At 36.9% G+C, this 18,618-nt stretch overlaps 1 protein-coding gene and 1 long non-coding RNA gene across 2 annotated transcripts; one reads left to right on the forward strand and one right to left on the reverse strand.

Moving 5' to 3' along the window:
• The first annotated feature begins 1,795 nt into the window (after positions 1-1,795).
• On the forward strand, positions 1,796-13,216 carry LOC122839955. The gene is made up of 6 exons (XM_044132008.1): positions 1,796-4,332; positions 5,716-5,817; positions 8,644-8,700; positions 10,195-10,287; positions 11,564-11,749; positions 11,824-13,216. The coding sequence occupies exons 1-6, from the start codon at positions 1,987-1,989 to the stop codon at positions 11,950-11,952; spliced, it is 2,913 nt and encodes a 970-aa protein (XP_043987943.1). The 5' UTR covers positions 1,796-1,986; the 3' UTR covers positions 11,953-13,216.
• LOC122839956 lies at positions 11,906-18,569 on the reverse strand. The gene is made up of 2 exons (XR_006372147.1): positions 18,433-18,569; positions 11,906-15,457 (listed from the first exon to the last, which is right to left on the reverse strand). It is a non-coding gene; the product is annotated as an uncharacterized LOC122839956 (long non-coding RNA).
• Between the last annotated feature and the right edge of the window lie 49 nt (positions 18,570-18,618).

The following is an 18,618-nucleotide window of genomic DNA, read 5'->3' on the forward strand; positions in this document are numbered from 1 at the left end:
CTTTCATTCCCCCTTTCCTGTCAGCCTACTATGAAAACAGGGACACTAGAGCCCACAAAAAGGACCCCCTGGTGGGGAAAAAAAAAAAAAGTTATATTAGCAGTGGGGGCACATTTCAGATATTATGCTAATAGTAAAGCGAATGTTTTGTTTAGCATTTGGCCAATTTTGAAAACATTTAGCCTTTTAGCGTCCTATTTTTTCCAGATATATTTTTAGTTGAATAAAGTTTCATATCTTTGAAGTTCTAGTTATTTTCTGTTGATTCTTTAAGCAGTTACACATTTACTGGGCTAATATTGGAGCTAATTTTTGCTTTCTTTCAGAAAGTTGGAGCACTTAGCTTCCCTAGAATCTATTTTTCTGGATAATCCTTCAACACCAATTTACTTGGCTGTTTTGTAAAGATTTTCAGCTGAATAAAATTTGGCTTTTGTGTTGATGTTTTGGTTATAAACTGTCAAGAATAGTTTGAGTAATTGAACATTTGTTAATCTTAGTGGTAGGCACGGTCCTGCTGACCCACTAATGTGTTAATGTCAGAGATCATTTTACTAACTGAAGCCGTTTAATACACCTGACTCGCTGTGCAAGTCAAATTTTAAAGTTCTAATGTACTTTTACTGTTTTGTAAACTTTCTGTAGAATAAAGTTTCACATTTGTGTTGAATTTTTGGTTATAAAATGTCAAGAATTCCCCAAGTATCTTGAAATGGGTGAATATTGTTTATGTCTACTAAAATTAGAAAAATACAAGCTACAAGGTAAATGTTAAGTGTCATACCAGGTGTAGAGAAATTATTTCTTAAGCAAATTCTTCATATTCAAGCAACTTCTACATGCGAAATGAAGCTGATCCAGTCCTCATTTGACTATTTTGGGACTGAAATGTGATCCCATGTTTTGCCATTTGATATCTTTAAACTTATCTGTGTCTTCATTAAACATGAAACTGAATGACTGGAACAAAATAAAGCAAGCAATCTGGACTCTTGGTATCTTGGTGAAGCTGAATATTTAAGAGCAGCTTGTGACAGAAGCATCCAGAACTGTGTCCTCAGTCATTTCAGTGTCAGACACAGAGACTCCTTCGGTCAAAAATAATGTCCCCTTCTTGGTAGAAGAAAAGCATTTTTGTGCAATGGAAACTCTTCTTTCGTTTGAAATAAGTTTTCTTCTGCGTCTTCCTGCGTCTGAACGGCATGTGATCACCGTGGTTGTCACTTGTTCAATGAGTTTCTCAGCTTTTTATGTTTCCTAAGGCATGTCTCCTGGACTGTAACGAACAGCCGTGTTGAAAAGTACTCCATGTCCAGACATCAATCAGGGAGTTACAAGAAGGATGGAAATGGTACAAATGTTTCAGAGGTGAATATCTGACCCGGAGAGTCAAGCAGATATCTAAGAACAGAGTTCCAGTAACAGGAAAGACAGCGGATACTTGAAAACCACTAAATTAATCAACTTAAAATCAATCATTTCTCTGTGATGTGGATATTTGACCTAAACATTGACATGAATGATTGCTCATTTGGGCAATGATAACCATTTCATACACATTAACTTGCAGCATTCTTTCTGGTTGAAGTGAGTTTTCTCTGGGAAAACAACCTGCCTCCAGTCAGTTTCAGTCTGAAGATCAAGTACTCAAGAAGTTCTCAGGTGTCAGTTTCAGATTTATACCTTACTTCAGCCTTTTATAGAGATTTGATATTCCAGAAGTTATTTGTCACGTCTTTCCAAGCACCCAAAATAAATTGCTTGCTGTCTGGCAAAGGGAGGGTCGAGTCTCAGTTTTGGTTGTGACAACCTGTCATGTCATCGTGAGTGCTGTCGCTCCCGCTGCTCTTGCTCTCCAGAGCCAGTAGTGATCTCAGCTCTGAGAGTTTCCTCTCCCAATGGACCCCAAAGGTGCCTGCTGTTTGGACTCTGCATGGAGTAAAGACTTTTAATTCCCATCGTCTGGGCTCAGAAGCGACTTTTGCGATGTATTTGGAGAACTCTGAACAGGGGAAAGTTGGTGGAGAGGGGGAGCTTTCCACTGGAGCGATTCTCTCTGGACAATGTGCGGTTTCTAAAGTCACAGGAGTTGCAGGTTTGAGCAGCTCTTCACAGGGAAGTGAACTGGACATAAAGGCCCTTGTGGGATACACAGAGCAGAGTGTCAGCGGAGGAATTGACCCTCCTCTTTGCAACATGAATGCACCGCAGACTCAACTCTGCAACGATTGTGAAGGACTGGCTGAGAGCTTTGCAGAATATTCTTCAAGCAATGGACTTTTTGAACCAGACAGCGCCCTTGAAGACACTCAGTGTGCAGGGTTAAGCCGACTGTATCATGAATGTACTCAACACTGTGAGTGTTTTAAAGCTTGCAAGTCCTCTGAGCATTGTGCTAATCATAGCTTAGCCTCTAAAAGTAGCCTTTGCTGTGAAGACTGCCCAAAACACCTCCTATTATTTCAGCAATGTAAGCCCTCTGATCAACAGTCGGACTCTTCTGATTATGAGCCAGATGAATCGGAAATGAACTCTGACAGTTTTGGAGAGTTCGAAATGCCTGGTTTTGTGTCTGAGTGCACAGAAAACCTGGAGCTGCCTCTGGATCGTCAGTGTGAGGACTCTGACTCGGAGCAGGACCGATCAACTGACGATTCGGAGCAGAATTTCACCCAAAACATCTCGGACTCCATGGACTCTTTAACATGTGCTGCTAACTTCTCTGAATACGATGAAAGTCAGGACAATTACTGTGATGAAGAGGAGGAGAACTACGATCATAACGAGATGGTCAGTGATGAAGAGTCCTCCACGTTGTCAGAGGACACACCTGGTGACCCCTGTGAAAGTGACGGAGCAGAAGAAAACATTGAGCAAACCTCTACAGGCGACGCCTCTGAAGATGTTGACGAGTTGCATGGAGACGATTCAGAAGACGAGTCAAGTCAACATGGCAATTTTGAGTCCTGCACCGAGGAAGATCTATCTTCCGACGACTCAAAATCCTTCAAGACTTGTCTTGACAACAGTTTTCCTTCTGATCCCTGCTCAGATTCATCCGAGGAATCCGACAAAGCAGCTCCGGATGATACAAGTGACGAGCCGATGCAGTGGGAATCCTTCGAAGAGAATGATGCAGAAAAACATCCGAGCATCGAGAAGAGTAGCGAGGAGGAGGACAAAAAGAAAACTTCTGCTGTCAACACAGTTATTGAGGACTACTTTGATTTATTTGACAGAGCAGGCTGCTCTGGACAGGCATTTGCACAAAAGCGGAATTACATCTCCTGTTTTGATGGAGGCGACATTCACCACCACCTCCATCTTGAACAGGAAGCGCTGAAACAAAGCGTCGAAACGGCTCACAAAGAGGAGACTAAAGAGGTAATCGAAGAACAGGAGAAAGATGTGCGTACTGAAGAAGCAACTGAAATAAACACCCAAGAAAAGGATGAACGTTGTGAAGATTCAGAGGAGGAAGACCTGAACCAGAGAGACCCTGGATCTTATGGTTCGGAGAACTGGACCCGACAATCAGAATCGAGTTCAACAAAAGGTGAAGCTGAAGATAATGAACCGTTTGGTGTTTACCCAGAGTACTACCAGGACTCTGAAGATGATGAAATGTATTATGATGATGAAGCCTGGGGATACGATGGGCAAATTTCTGATGATTACGACGAAGAACCCGAGTACTACCTGGACTCATTCAGAGCGGAGAGCACGTTTGCACCGTGTGCCCAAGAAATCTCTGTGGAGGGAGATGTTTGTGAAGACAAAGACTCTGATGGTGAGGACATTGACTCGGTAGGTGAAGTTAAGGCCAAGGCCCCCACTGAGACGACCTTAGAGCTCAAAGACAATAAGAATTTGGATGCTGAACTGGATGGCTTCTCTGCGTTTTCAGAGATGGAGCCTTATTGGGCCCTCACAGAGGAGCAAACCGGAGAGTGTTTTCCATCAGGTGTTGAGGATTATTATGCATATCAGATTAGAAGCATTCAGGCTTCAGATGCACAACCCTTGAGCAGATTTATTCTGGACAGCAGGTCTTCAGATGGAAAAGCTGATGGTGATCAAGGACCAGAGGATGTCGAGGAGTCATCAGCTGTATTAGGAATTAATGTCCTCGGATTAATCCGTAAAGAGCAAAGTCTAGAACCTGAAAATGAGCTGCAGGGAATGTCAGACCTCGCACCTCATCTGGGTGTCATTCACAGCGTTGCCTCAAAACATGAGGCCTCACCAAGCCGGGATTCAGAGGAGGAGCAGAGTGACGATGAATCCGTAGAGAACTGTGAATGTGAATACTGCATCCCGCCGACACAGCAGGTACATTATGTGTCATATTTACTGCTTTTTAAATCCTCTAATAAACCCAGAGTCATTTAAGACAGAGTGTCAGCATCAGTATCCTGCTCCACATGGTCATTAGGGTCACACACAACCTGTTTGGTCATACCAGTTTGTTTTTAGCTTGAGGAATCCAGAGTCACTGAGCACTTGTTGAAGGACGAGATATGATGTTGTGATACTGACATTCTGTATCATCATGGCAGCAGCTGCCGCATCAAGTCTCTTGTAACCACTCACAGAAACACCACGACACTTCTACGGCTGTTACGAACCTGAAGCAGCTCATCAGGAGCCGTTTGAAGTTACATCGTTCAAAATATAAAGCTATAATTTGGGTTATTTAGCTTAGAAAAAAATGAGGGTTCATTTTTCAAAGTCATATTTTCATCATGTTCAGTCATTTATAAATGTCAGTTTCAAAATAAATATTTATTTAGCAAGCTAAATATTTGGTTTCACTGTAAATATTTAATTAGGATCCTTTATATAATTTGAAGAAAAATATGTAGTTAGCAAGTCAAATATTTAGTTACAAACCAAATATTTAGTTTGAAAGTAGTTAGCAAGCTAAATATTTAGGTAGAAATTCAAATATTTATTTTGAACCTAGATTTAGTTTTACAAACTAAATATAGCTGCAAAGTATTATTTAATATAACTTGTTATATTATTTAGTATAAAGATAAGTTCTTAGTTAGCAAGCTAATTATAAACATTATATTAAACACTATATACTACACTATATTAAACATTTAGCTATAGAAAGGTAAGTACTTAGTTTTAGCGAGTTTGAATTTAAATATTTAGGAAATATGCAAATTCACTTGCCAATAACTGGAAGTGAACTACCAAAATAAAAGCTGCGTCTTCCAATCTACTTTCGAACTGCTTCATGTCACATCTTTATCATGGTTTCTTCTCTTCTTGTGCAACATTTCACCCTGAAACAGGATGAAATGTTCCCAATGGATCTGAAACAAGTGTTTACGTTGCACTGAAGGATTCAGTCTCACCAGCAGGAGTTTATATAGAAGTTCTCAAGAGCCAGCTTTTATTTTTGAAAGTTCGCTTATTGGCTTGTAGCTAAACATAAACTATGACCTAAAGCTAAATATTTAGTCTGGAGTTAAATAGTTAGTTTATTCACTAAATATTTGAAATTGTGACAATTATAAATAAACGAGGAAATGTTCTTTTTTTTTTTCTGGTAAGCTAATATGATTGTTGCTGTTCATTTTTCTTTACGTAATTTTACAAACGGCGCTCCGTACCATCATGCTGGCTGCTGCTTTTCATGTTCAAAGTCAAACTATTGTTCACTTTTCCATGTTTGAGCTTCAACGTTCTGCTTGCCTGCAGGTCCCAGTAAAACCACTGCTCTCACAGTCGGCATCAGACGATCCAGCAAAGATCTGCGTCGTCATTGATTTGGATGAAACTCTAGTTCATAGTTCATTTAAGGTAAGCTGCCCGGCCTGAGCCTCTTTCTCAGTCATAAATGTAATTTCTGATGGCAGAAATTACATTTAATGAAATTGACAAACTCTGCACCTTTAATTAGCAATAACTTTTATTCTGAAATTGTTTTGTTTACGCTGAATGGCATAAGTTGCTCTGAACATCCTAGGTAAATGCAGCAGGGCGCTCTTCACGTGTTTCCACTAAAAGTTTCCTTTTGATGAAGAAGTTAGAGAAACGGAGACGAACCAACATCAGGACCGGATCAGGACATTTCAATCTGCATCACAGCTGCTTTTCTCATTTACAACTTACTATGATGCCTTTCATAAAAAATACATTTTTATTCATACATTTCTTTTAATTCATTTGGTTTTCCTCATATTTAATTTGTGATCTTTTTCAGATGGAAAATATGCAAAACTATCTTTGATTTCTCACAACAAAAATCCCCACAAATAGTTTGGTCTTTAGGATTTGAATGATAAATTTTACACAAAAATGTCAACAGCCTCATGATTTTACATTAATTAATTAAAACGGATGTTTTTCACATTTTGATTCTTTTAGTGGCTGCAGTGGGCGGAACAAGCTAATGCTAACATGGTAAATGGTGCAATAAGCGCCGCGTCCGTCCGTCCGTCCCTCTGGTCACAGACTGTCCTTATAGATTGTCACTGGATGTCGCTGTGAAGAACGTGTGGACAAGATTATTCTGTTAACTCCATGTTTCATATAAAACAGATAATAAAACTCAGTATTAGCTTCATCACACGTCACTGCCACCTGCTGAGAGACGTTCTTAACATTTAACCCCAGAGTCCTAGGAAATAAAATGTCTAATTTTAGATTAAATAATCTGCCAATGAAGTTAGTCAATCAATAATAAGAAGTTATTGACTTAAATCAAGATCCCATATCTTGCAAGTTAGTTTTGTATTTTATCAAGTGTAATAAGATATCTGCACTAGAAAATGGACCAAAAATACTTTTGTTTTTGCAGTGCATAAGAAAAACTGTAAAATTATCTACAAAAAATACAGACACGTCTGTGCAAATATAAAATGTTAAATAAGACAGAACTAGCATTTAAATTTTTACTGCCTCTAATGAAATGAGCAGAGGAAGTGATGAGTTGTGCTCAGGTCTGCAGCTCTGGCTTCGCTGGCGCTGAAACGCTGCCGGGTGGATCAGTTTCTGAATCAGTGCTCCTTCCTAAAAGGAGCCGGTGGAGAGGAGTTCACACGTCTGTCTGCAGAAACCAGAGTCTCTTTAGGTAAGCAGGAGTTGAACCGAGGCGGCCATGTTTAAAATGACGACTGCCTGACTCACGTGTCGACGTTTCTCTGGTGGGGAGGATTTCTACCATCCTGAAAACCAGTTTAGAACAAACACAAAATGAAAAACCATTGAAGAAAATGTCACTATTCATCAGAACCAGGGACTCTGGATATGGAAGACCTTTTCTGCCATGAAATAACAGAACAATAGGAAGCCGTAATTATGAGTTTTGAATTAATATTTAAGTTTTAAAGTTATATTTACAAGGGTTAAAGTCATGCTTTTTCAAAGACTTTTCATAATTTGGGTTTTACACTTTTACACTTTTCAGGTATGACTTTAAAAACTCAGAAAAACAACTCAAGAACTTTAGTTGACTTTTATTCAATAATTTCATGATAATATTTTCTCATAATTGACTTTAAAACTCAGATTTATGATTAAATCCAGAAAGTTATTTTCAATTGTCTTTAAAACTCAAAATTCTGATTTTTATTCTCATTATTCTGACTTTAGAAATTGCAATGACTTAAAAAACAGAAGTGCATCAGATCCTGTGGCGTCCATAATGATGTGAAAACCCTGGAATGAACGTCACGACTTCTATACACAACACAGAGCCTCTGCTTTGACATTTATGAGTTCCTTCATATTTGATTAAGTTATCATAATAACCTGATGCTGCACTGTGCACACTTTCTGTCAGCGCTGATGAAGATTCTCTCACCTCAGCATGCTGACTGCTTGGATTTTTAGATGTGTGGCTAAATAATGTTTGAAACTATGACTGATGCATTTATAAAATATATCTTCAAGTTTCATCCTTGATTAACTTTATTTGGAAAACAAAAACAATTTATCAAATGAGTTGAGAAATATTAATGTGGTTTTTGTAGATTATCTTTAATGAAATGTATTTTTCAACCCAATCTTGATTCTTTTCACCAGTTGCAGAACTTCCAGGATGTTTCTGCATGTCTGTTATCTTTCAACAATAATAATAAATGTGATTCCACAAAGAATATAGTTGCTGATATTTTAAAATTACTAAAGAAAATAAACATAATATGTAATTTTTACTTGCTTCTATTTCATTGGGTTCATATATTTTAACATTTTGCCAACATGACAACAATAAATGGTATTACACCAAATATAGTTTATTTTTTTACTTTTTTTAACTATTTCTAATTAATTCAGACCAGCAGTTTCTGTATTAGTTCAGTCTGTCTGTTTTTCATGTTTTTTTTTTATTTTGCTACAGAATCATTTAAAGCAGAACTTGATCCAACACAGTATCCAATATGAAAACTAATTAAATTACGTCACCACTCGAGCGCCGCGCCTTATATAGCTCAGCTTCCAGTGATTCAACATCCGAGATGCATAATTCAGATGCTGAGAATTCACCCAGTGACCCAGATCTTTTTAGCTTTGCCTCCTTGTATCTCTGATGTTTTACTAATTAATTATCAAGACTCACATGGGTTTTTTAAGTGCTTAAAGTTGTAACTGGTATGTTCTTTTCTCTGTTTTCTATCTCCACAGCCTTTGAACAATGCAGACTTTATCATTCCAGTGGAAATCGAAGGAATTGTTCATCAGGTAGGAAAATAAAACATTTCATCATGGAGAAACAATTTGAGTTAAAAAAAAACTTCAAATGGATTTTGATTTGGCTCCGATTTGAATGCAAACTTCCTATTTTTGCATAAATAATGCGGTGAAATGGTGGCTCAGCAGTTTTGAAGCTGCTGCTCTTGACGGCTCCCGGCTGCAGGTTCCTATTTCAGTCCTGATGAAATAAGGAGAGCCTGCGACGCTTCTCAGAAATACCCGCCATCAATCTCAATCTGTATCACATCTTATCCCCAGATCAGCCTGCAGCCCGACATGCTATAGCCGCTAGCCGCTAGCTGCGATTGGCTCTTTTAGCTGACTGAGGCTTTACTTTAAAAAAAAAAAAAAAAAAATTTAATCCTGTGAAGATTTGGATAGCAACTAGTTACATTTACTTGAGTTGATGTTTTGGAAAAATTACTTCAGTGAATGCTTTTTATTTTTTCTGGATACTAACTGTGATTAACTTCACTGAAAGCTGCAGCATTTAAGTTTTAAAAACCTAAAAAGTTTTTTTACATCTTTGTTAAAGCTGTCACCATGTTGTGACAGTTTAATGAGACAGATAATCTGTGAAAAAGTCGATCTCCCTGAGCCTCTAATGCCGACTGAAGAAATGCACCAAAACAACCAACCAGAGCCAGGAGGCAGGTCTTAGCGCTGTCAATCATGCTCAGTTACTCGCTATGTGTTGATGGGGGAGAGACGACTTACGTTACAGGAAATCTGCCATCATCTGTGGCTATGCTAACTAGCATTAGCCACTAACATTAGCATTAGCATTCTAGCTGCAGCCTAACAGAAAGAAATCACCATACAGGTGATTTACAGCGGTAAGACCCGCCTCCTGGCTCTGATTGGTTGTTTCCAGTTTCAGCAAATATGAAAACAGAATATTTTTTTATAAAAATTAAATACTGAAGCTTTAATGAAGAAAAAGCTTGTTTTAATCAATAATTCACCGAACACACACAATTACAGTTTTTGGTAAAATTTCATAAGTTGCAAAAGGAACTGATTTGGAAAAAATGATTATGCCTGATTTTTGTTATTTTATTAATACTTATATTATTTTAATTTTACATTTACATTTTACATGTGATGATTACATTTTTCAAATGATTGTTTTTACAGTTAAAGCTGGTAATACAGAAACCGTTTCTACTCTTGAGTAATTTTTTGGTTATTTTTTACTAAAATAGTCAAAATATGTTGAAGTGGTACTTTTAAAGCTTTAAGTTCTCCCTCCTCTGGGCCTGGGTCCGTTTCAAGTACTCCAGGATCGGCTTGTAAAAGTGGGGAAAGCCTATTCTGGATGACTTGGTTCAGAAACATGGCTGCCAGCGTCTTACAGTTAAATATAAGGAAATTAATTTAGAAGAATAACACGAGTTCTATGAAATGATAACTAAACTTCCTTCTGCAGTTGAGTTTATTTCCAGTTTATTTCTAAAGGTTCTGTTTCTGTGTTTCCATCAGGTTCATGTACTGAAGAGGCCGCATGTTGATGAGTTCCTCCAGAGGATGGGAGAAATGTTTGAGTGTGTTTTATTCACCGCAAGTTTATCCAAGGTTTGATTCCTAAATCCTCTCAGGTCATTGACTGCTGGTCAAACAGACTTGAACATCACTCTGAGGACGGCCATTTATGGGATTTATGTGTGACCTTTCACCTAAATTCATCAGAGTTTAAAATCTTAGTTTAAATACTGTCATAGCTTTGAACCATAAGGATATAAATTATGAAGTGGTAAAGACATAATGGCGGCTCTCCTGCATTGATGAACTGTTGTTGTTCAAAGCACAGAGTCTGTTTAACAGGGAACTGATTAATAAATGTGTTTGCTTCTTAGGACCAGAGGAAAAAGTTTATTTCACTAGAGATCACCATAGCTTTACCAGGAACTAAGAGCCAATGGGTGTTTGTGAGCATAAAGTCATTTTCCAACTGTTTCTACTTTTTATAATTTGTTTGTGTCACGTTAAAACAAAACCCACTTACTTGGATTAGCTACTTAGCTTCAGCTGGGATTGATTTGTTTCCTATGACCGAGTCAAAACATTACAGTACTTCAATCCCCTTCCCTTTGCCTTAGCTAGCATTAGCTTGCTGTGAGTTTCTAGGGCCAAATAACTAACCACATATTTAATTATAGTGTTTGACTGACATTACAAACCTTTTGAGCATCTACATTAACATACAGCAGCTAAACTCCAAAGAAGTAAAACAGACTTGATTATATGGAGAAAAGTGAGACTCTCACACCAATATGTGGCTTTATATATATAAAGTATTCAGGTGACACAGCTGTTGGGAGGTGTTAGTGTTAGCAGGAAGTGAACAGCCAAATTGATGCAACCCTGGATGTTTGTGAGCATAAAGTTTACCAGATTAAAAAAACGCTTTGTTTCCTTCAATTTTTACTTTTTGTTTGCCCTTTGGCTGATGTCTGGAGATCACAATAAATCAATATCTGCTCAATAAACCTGGATGGTTGGGCTTAGCTAGCATTAGCTCAAAGTAACATTTTAGAATATTGAGAAAATGAGAAACAGATTGACTTGCAGAGCGTGACAACACAAGCTGCATCCTCAGAATAACGTTTTAGCATCTGCATTACCGTAGAGCAGCTAATCCTTAGCTCCAACATTTATGTGGGAAAAAAGTGAGACTCGCTCAGCAGCACATGGCTTTACATATAAAGTATTCAGGTGACACAGCTGTTGGGAAGAACAAATAAGCATTGGAATAAAGAGTCTGGTCAAATAGGAGCAAATATCACATCAACCTGAACGCTACCAGAGTTTTGGTGTGCTTAAGTCTAATTTTATGTCTTATTTCCTTCAGTATGCAGATCCTGTGTCTGACCTGTTGGATAAAGGCGGAGCCTTCCGGAGTCGCCTCTTTCGGGAGGCGTGCGTATACCACAAAGGGAACTACGTTAAAGACCTGAGCCGCTTAGGAAGAGACCTGAACAGAGTGATCATCATAGACAACTCCCCCGCTTCCTACATCTTCCATCCAGACAACGCGGTACGCTGCTCCTGTCAATAAATGCCTAAAGTCTGAACATTATTTCCCACTAAAATCCCAGTTTTAAATTTCAGGTTCCCGTCGTGTCCTGGTTTGACGACATGTCAGACACTGAGCTTCTCGACCTCATCCCCTTCTTTGAGAGACTCAGCAAAGTGGACGACATCTACGACATTCTGAGGAAGCAGAAGACTTCGAGTTAACGGATGTTCGGGTACAAAGAGTCACCAGCGACTGTCGATTTGGGGCCACGGAGGCTGGCGAGCCGCAGGCTCCATCGGGCTTCCCACTACAAGGACCACGCTTTAAAAAAAAAAACAACAACTTGCATTTAATCTCATAATCTCACAGCGTGTTGGATAAATCCACCAGTTATCATCGGAATGCTTCATGGACTTACCATAGCCTCTGTAGATAACTGGAGAACAGAGTGTGTGTGTTGGTGTGTGTGTGTGTGTGTTACATGACAGCTGTGACCTTTGTAACTAGATTGTGTGAACAGTTGCGCAGTCTTCTACAAATAGTCCTGGACAAATGAGCCACCATTACTCATTTTAATGTCAGTATAATGTAGCATTTGTACAACAGGATTATTACCACCATCACACAGAAAATAAGGCATCGACGTCATCGCCTTACATAAAAATAACTGGGGTAAAATATAACCTTAAACATTCAATACACCTGAATACAAATGTTGATCGTTACTTTTGTAAATAGAAACACTAATCTTTCCTGATGTTTGAAGATTTGCACAAAATATGCTATGCTTCAAAATAAAAAATGCTCATTATGCTAAAAACTGTGTAAATTGCCTGTTCAATACATGTGCTTCAGAAAATTACTCCACTAAATCCCTACTTTACTTTAACCCAGGAAAGAAGATTCTTTAATAATAACTCAGCCATTTATTGTAGCAAAAATTTATCTTTAAGGTGACAGATTAGCTTTATTTAAGCTAGGCTATAAAACGTAGCAGTGAACAGTCAGTATCGTCTGCAGTGGACAGAAGTCATTATTTCTAAATGTTTGGAGATGCAGAATTACGTTCTCATGTTGGAGTCAAGCTAAGAGCTTATAATTACATTGGTAGATGACTACTTTGAGTAGCTGTTATGTTTTTGAGGACATGTTAGCTTAAATTGTTAGCTTTATTCTGGGTGCTGTAACTTCAACCAATTTATCTCAACATCAAGGTTTATCAGTGACTTCAATGCACAAATTATGTTCATAAAACGACACGCAACACGTGTAAAAGGATAAAGCAAACACTTTGACATAGAAACTATAAATAAATTGGCATAAAATTGCATGAACTATAACTGATAAACATGCTATGGTGGCTAAATGTGGTGCACTCAAAGCTAGCTATAGCATTAGTATTACCGTAATTTCCGGACTATAAGCCGCGACTTTTGTCTCACGCTTTCGACCCTGCGGCTTATACAACGATGCGGCTTATTTATACATTTTTTCTAACGGCCAGTAGGGGCGCTGGAGCAGAAAAGGTAAGTGTGAGACAACTGGAATATATCTGTAGAGGAAGACTAATGTAACATCGTGCTTTGTGCATGAATAAAAGTAGCTTGAACAGACCCTCATCATGGAGAATGCAAGAAGAGATGCATATGATGCAGCTTTCAAGTTAAAATCAATCGAGCCGATAAAGAAGGAAACAGACACTGAGGAAGAAGACTTCCATGGTTTCAGTGCACAGGAGGAAGAGGATGACGGCTCTCCGTGACTTTTAACCGTATGTTATTTAAACCAGCCCTGTTAGTGTTGTTTTGCTATATTGCTGCTGTTCAGAAAGAAAAGCTATGGCATATTATTAAAACTTTTAAAACACCTTCTGAGATATGAGATATTTCTTTGTAAATATCTCATGTTTCAATGTAGGAACATGCGGCTTATACACCGGTGTGGCTTATGTATGTACAAAAATGTGTTTCCTTTAAAAATGTAGGGGGTGCGGCTTATAATCAGGTGCGCTCTATAGTCCGGAAATTACGGTAAATGTTACTTTGAGTAGCCGTTAGCTTTCTTTTATGCAGCTATTCCTATAAATAAGGTGTTAGCTTCATTACTAGTAGATGTCAGATTTCCTTTGCATAGCTGGTTAGCTTGACTAAGCTGTTGTTAGCTTCAGTCTGAGTAGCATTTAGCATTAATAGCTGTTATTGTTGTACTGAGACAATAGCTTTACTCTGAGCAGCATTTGGTTACCTTTTGTAGCCACTTTGAGTAGCTGTTAGCATAAACTAACAGCTACCCAAGCTAAATGTTATTTTACTTTGTTTTGAATATTTATTAGCTAAGTAGATGTTAACGTTACTCTTGAGCTGTCAGCTTTACTTTGTGAAGTTGCTAGCTTGTTTTGGTAGCCTTTGGCTTGGCTCTGATTAGCTATCAGTTTGAATAGCTTTAGGCTTGAATAGCTGTTAGCATTCTCATTTCTCAATGATTCTCCACTACTGTCTGCAGCAGGTAAGATACTGACAACTTCACACATGCTGCTGTTTAACTAAACTTGATTCTAAGCTATTGTATGAAAGAAGATGATGGTGTTACATGATCTGGTGTTAATCAGATAAATCATGATGATTTATCTGATTAACTGTGACTCAGTCTAGAATCAGAGTTTGTGAAAATGTCTTTAGTTGTACTGCTTTTTGTTGTTAAAATACTTTTTTTTTTAACTATTTAGGAACTTCCTTTGATATATGTACAGGAACTGGCTTAAACAAATTAGAGTTCTGCTAATGAACACAAAACGGGTTTGAAAAGTTAACTGAGAATATTTGTCCAAGAAAATGTAACAACTTATAACATATTAAATGATTTAAAAAGTATTTTTAAAATGGAATCTATACTGAATATATTTTCATATCATTATTGCAATGTTTACTTTTTGTCATTTTGACAGCTAAACAATGGATAGGTTCCTATATGAGCAATGGCTTTAGCATAGCCACATTAGCAGTTAGCCATACAGGAAGTTATCCATCCATCTAATCAGTAGATTGCTCATCTGCATCACCAAATTCATAAAAGATAGAACTAACTTTATTTCTTCAGTTTCTGTTTTTCATTCATTTTGACACTGCATAATAAACAAAACAACCATTTTAAGCTTTATATTTTTGCTCCTCTTCCCTCTCCACCATTCCGACAAAATAAAAATCTGTTAGCTTCATGCTGAGTACCTGTTAGCTTTACATTCAGTAACTGTTAGCTTAGCACTCAGATGTTAGCTACACACTGATCTCCTGTTAGCTTGATGCTCAGTAGCTGTTAACTTGACTCTTTATAATTATTTTCTTAACTTGTGCAGGTTAATTTGTTTCCAATTCTCTGTCTGGTGGAGTTAAGAAAAAAAACAACTTTATTTTTATTTCAAATTCTGTTTTCAGGGATTCACTGTGTAGATTTTAAAACTTGAACACACCCGAACAGGATCGCTAGAACCAAACTGTAAATAGTTTCTGAATCATCTCGCTGTTTATTGACAGTAACAGCTTTAACAAACCAGGTCCAGTCAAATCACTTCAACATTATTTACAACACAACAGAAGATACAGTTTGAATTAAAATACGTTTCAGGAGACAGTAAGGTAGTTTAAGCTGCTTTCAAAGAGACTAAATAAAATATTTATACATATTGAAGCGTCAGACGACTGCAGGTTTGGAGTTTCTTTCAGGGATTTCCTGTGAAAATAAAACAGAGAAATTTTAATGCTGCTATAAAACCAAAGTACAAAGAAATTAGTAATTAATCTTTACTATCCTGTTTTTTGTCCTGTTTTCTTTCAAATGTATTTTTATTAATTATTAGCAATGTATTGGTAAATATGCCAAAGGACCTTGTACAGAAATAAAGTTAACAGATTTTAACCCGCAGACAGACTAAACTGAGGTAAAATAAAGTCGTAATAACTCCATGAAAGAGAAGAAATAAAATAAAAATTTATAGAAAATTATTAATTCAGAGGATCTCATCAAATTACACAGCAATTTGTCAATCTTGATTCTGATTTAAGAGTATAAGTTTTGAATTTAAACTTAAAATTTAAGTTGTTTTCTATGACTTTATAAACATGACAGCAGGACTTGTATGAATTATTTGTAAATTCGAAGGCTTTTATTTTTGTAAATGAATTTAAAACTTTAAAATTAGTTAAAAACATTTCATTTTTAACTAAAATTAAATGTTTTTAGATTTTATTTTGTCTAAGTAGTGAAGCTGAACCATTTTCTGTTTAGTAAACATGAGTCAGTTTTTGTAGGGAACTGTGAATATTTTTATTAATATTTAATAAACTTTTTTGTGTCTGTGGTTTGGGTTCAGCTCGTCACTTTCAGAGCGATTAAACTTCAGTATCTGGGTCAGATGATTGAACTCTGTTTAATCTGAGGCATCATAATAAAACTAAAAATAATTCCCAGCAGCTTGTTGGTGCCGTTGCCGTGTTGCCTGACCTACATACCCACTGATAGAGTCGGACCATAAACACCTTGTATTATTTACAGAACGTGGCACCCCGGGTGCCGAACCGTTTCACCTATTCACACACATGCGCACACACACACACACGTTTGCACAGCTACCTTTGTGGGAACTTTCATTGACTTCCATTCATTTCTACATCCTAAACCTTATCCTAACCCTAACCCTAACCATTACGTACCAAACCCTAACCCTCAGCAAAACTCAATTCACATCTTAGTCCTAAATCTGACCCCTGACCCAAAAACAGCGTTTCCCCTTGTGGGGACCGAAGTCTGGTCCCCACAAGGAGCAGTTGGTCCCCACAATGTGGTATGTGTCAGGAGAATGGTCCCCAAAAGGTATTAGAAACAAACACACACACACACACACGCACACACACACACACCACCAGGAAAGATAAAAATCACTTATCTGCGTTTTTATTCACCTTTTCATCTATGGTCAATTTGAAAAAACTTTTCCTTCGTTTTTTCCAAATTGAGATCCGGAAGAAACTCAAAGCTTTGTTATTACCGCCCTCTAGTGGTTCAGGTTGAATATTACAGAGGAAAGCATCTCAATTTTTCTACCAAACTTTTATCATCATTAAAAATTATAAGAGTAGAACTACTTTAGCTTATTTTTACTCAAGTAAATGTAAAACATAGGTAAAAAGGCGAGTGAAGAACTAATCAAATTATAAATCATTTAATATTTAAACATTACATCATCAGACTGACCAAAATATAAAGTTTAGAAGAATTTATTTAATTTTAAGAATCAAAATTAAAATAATTCATCTAAAACATATCATTCTTGAAATAAAATTTTCCAAATCAATTTCTTTCAAAATAAAACTCATGAACTGTAAATAAAAACAGCCATATTGTGAATTTTTTTGTTAAAAAAATAACGGTAAAAAGTATCCAAAAAATTAATCAAGAGGAAAAAAGTTTTTACAAAGAGGCAACAATTACAGAGTAACTAATCAAAACACTCATTTAGTTGAAAACGCATCAGACGGACCACAACATAAAGTTAAATTAACATTTTTCTACTTTAAAGATCAAAAGGAAAATAATTCATATAACTAACATCATATTGTAACTAACTGTTTTTTTGTGTGATTTCTCTTTTTTTTTTTGGTTAAATGTTTTTCATTCACTGGGTTGAAAATTCAGAAATTTACTCCAGTAAGAGTAGAAATACTTCATAAAAAAATTATTCAAGTAAAAGGAAAGCATAGAAAAATACTCTTAAGTATATTTCTTTTTCAAAAAGTTACTGCCAGGATCTGTAGGAATCTTAATGCATAAAAGTTTTAAATAATTTATAATTCAGTAATAATCCAGACTTTTAGCTTTTAAAAACTAAATGTCTAATTAAATCACATAACATATAGATCTATCAAACGAAATGCCAGTTCTTCAGTTTTTGTATCTTTTTCATATTAAATGAGTTACATGGAGGAATTTTGTTTTATTTTACGTTTTGTTTTTTTATGTAAATATGCATAAAACTGCCTGATTTTGTGAATACTGCAGCTATTTCTGGGTAAATTGTGACAAAAAGTTGAATCAGGTCCAGAAGAATCCTCTCATTATGTAGCTCTGCTGACACCTACTGGCCAACAGGAGAACTGACATTTACGTCCGTCCATTTTTCTGCTTGAGGTTCAATAATTTGTGGATTTTTTGTTGGAAAAAGCCTCAAGATATTTGGTGAAAACTGGAATATATTAAAGCATATATAAAAAGTTGTAAATGCAGCTATACCTAGGCTCAATTATGGAGCTAAAATGGGGCCAAAAAGTTTGTTCAAAATGGAAACAAATTAACTAAAAAAAATCTTGAATCTGAAAAGTCGTCTTGAACATTTCTTTAAGTTTTAAAACTTTTTTTCCCAGTTTCAAAACATTTGTTTCAGTTTAATTTGATGTTTGTTTTGAACAAAATTTAGATTAGCTGACATTTGTAAAGCAGCCATTTCAGAAGCACCATGTACACTGTAAAAACAAAAAGTCTTTCTACGTTACTGATGCCAATACTCTTCAATATTATGGAATTAAGTTAGTGTGGTTCAATAATATTATTAGTTTTGTCTCATTTATAGTGTATAAAAATATTTTCTGTAGAAGCTGCAATAATTACGTGGTTAGATTTTGTGTTTTTGCAGTGTAATTAGTTGTTCCTACCTGCGACTCGGAGCTGAGCTTGACTTCTGGCTCTCCCGGATGTGAACTCCACCAGGCCGCTCATGTGGGCCGCGGTTTGCCGCAGTGTCAGCCGGTGGACCGTCCCCATCTTCTCCAGGCGGACGCTGCGCTCGCCGTTCAGGCTCCACGCGCGCCGGGAGCCGACACCGCTCACTGAAGCAGGCG

This window comes from Gambusia affinis, linkage group LG11, assembly GCF_019740435.1.
Source record: "Gambusia affinis linkage group LG11, SWU_Gaff_1.0, whole genome shotgun sequence".
Lineage (NCBI taxonomy): Eukaryota > Metazoa > Chordata > Actinopteri > Cyprinodontiformes > Poeciliidae > Gambusia > Gambusia affinis.

Bases quoted from the DNA above. Each gene is read 5' to 3' on its own strand.
- LOC122839955 (XM_044132008.1), top strand. From the start codon at position 1,987: ATGTATTTGGAGAACTCTGAACAGGGGAAAGTTGGTGGAGAGGGGGAG. The intron at 4,333-5,715 runs GTACATTATGTG...GCTTGCCTGCAG, and splicing joins GCATCCCGCCGACACAGCAG to GTCCCAGTAAAACCACTGCT. The intron at 8,701-10,194 runs GTAGGAAAATAA...TGTTTCCATCAG, and splicing joins TCGAAGGAATTGTTCATCAG to GTTCATGTACTGAAGAGGCC.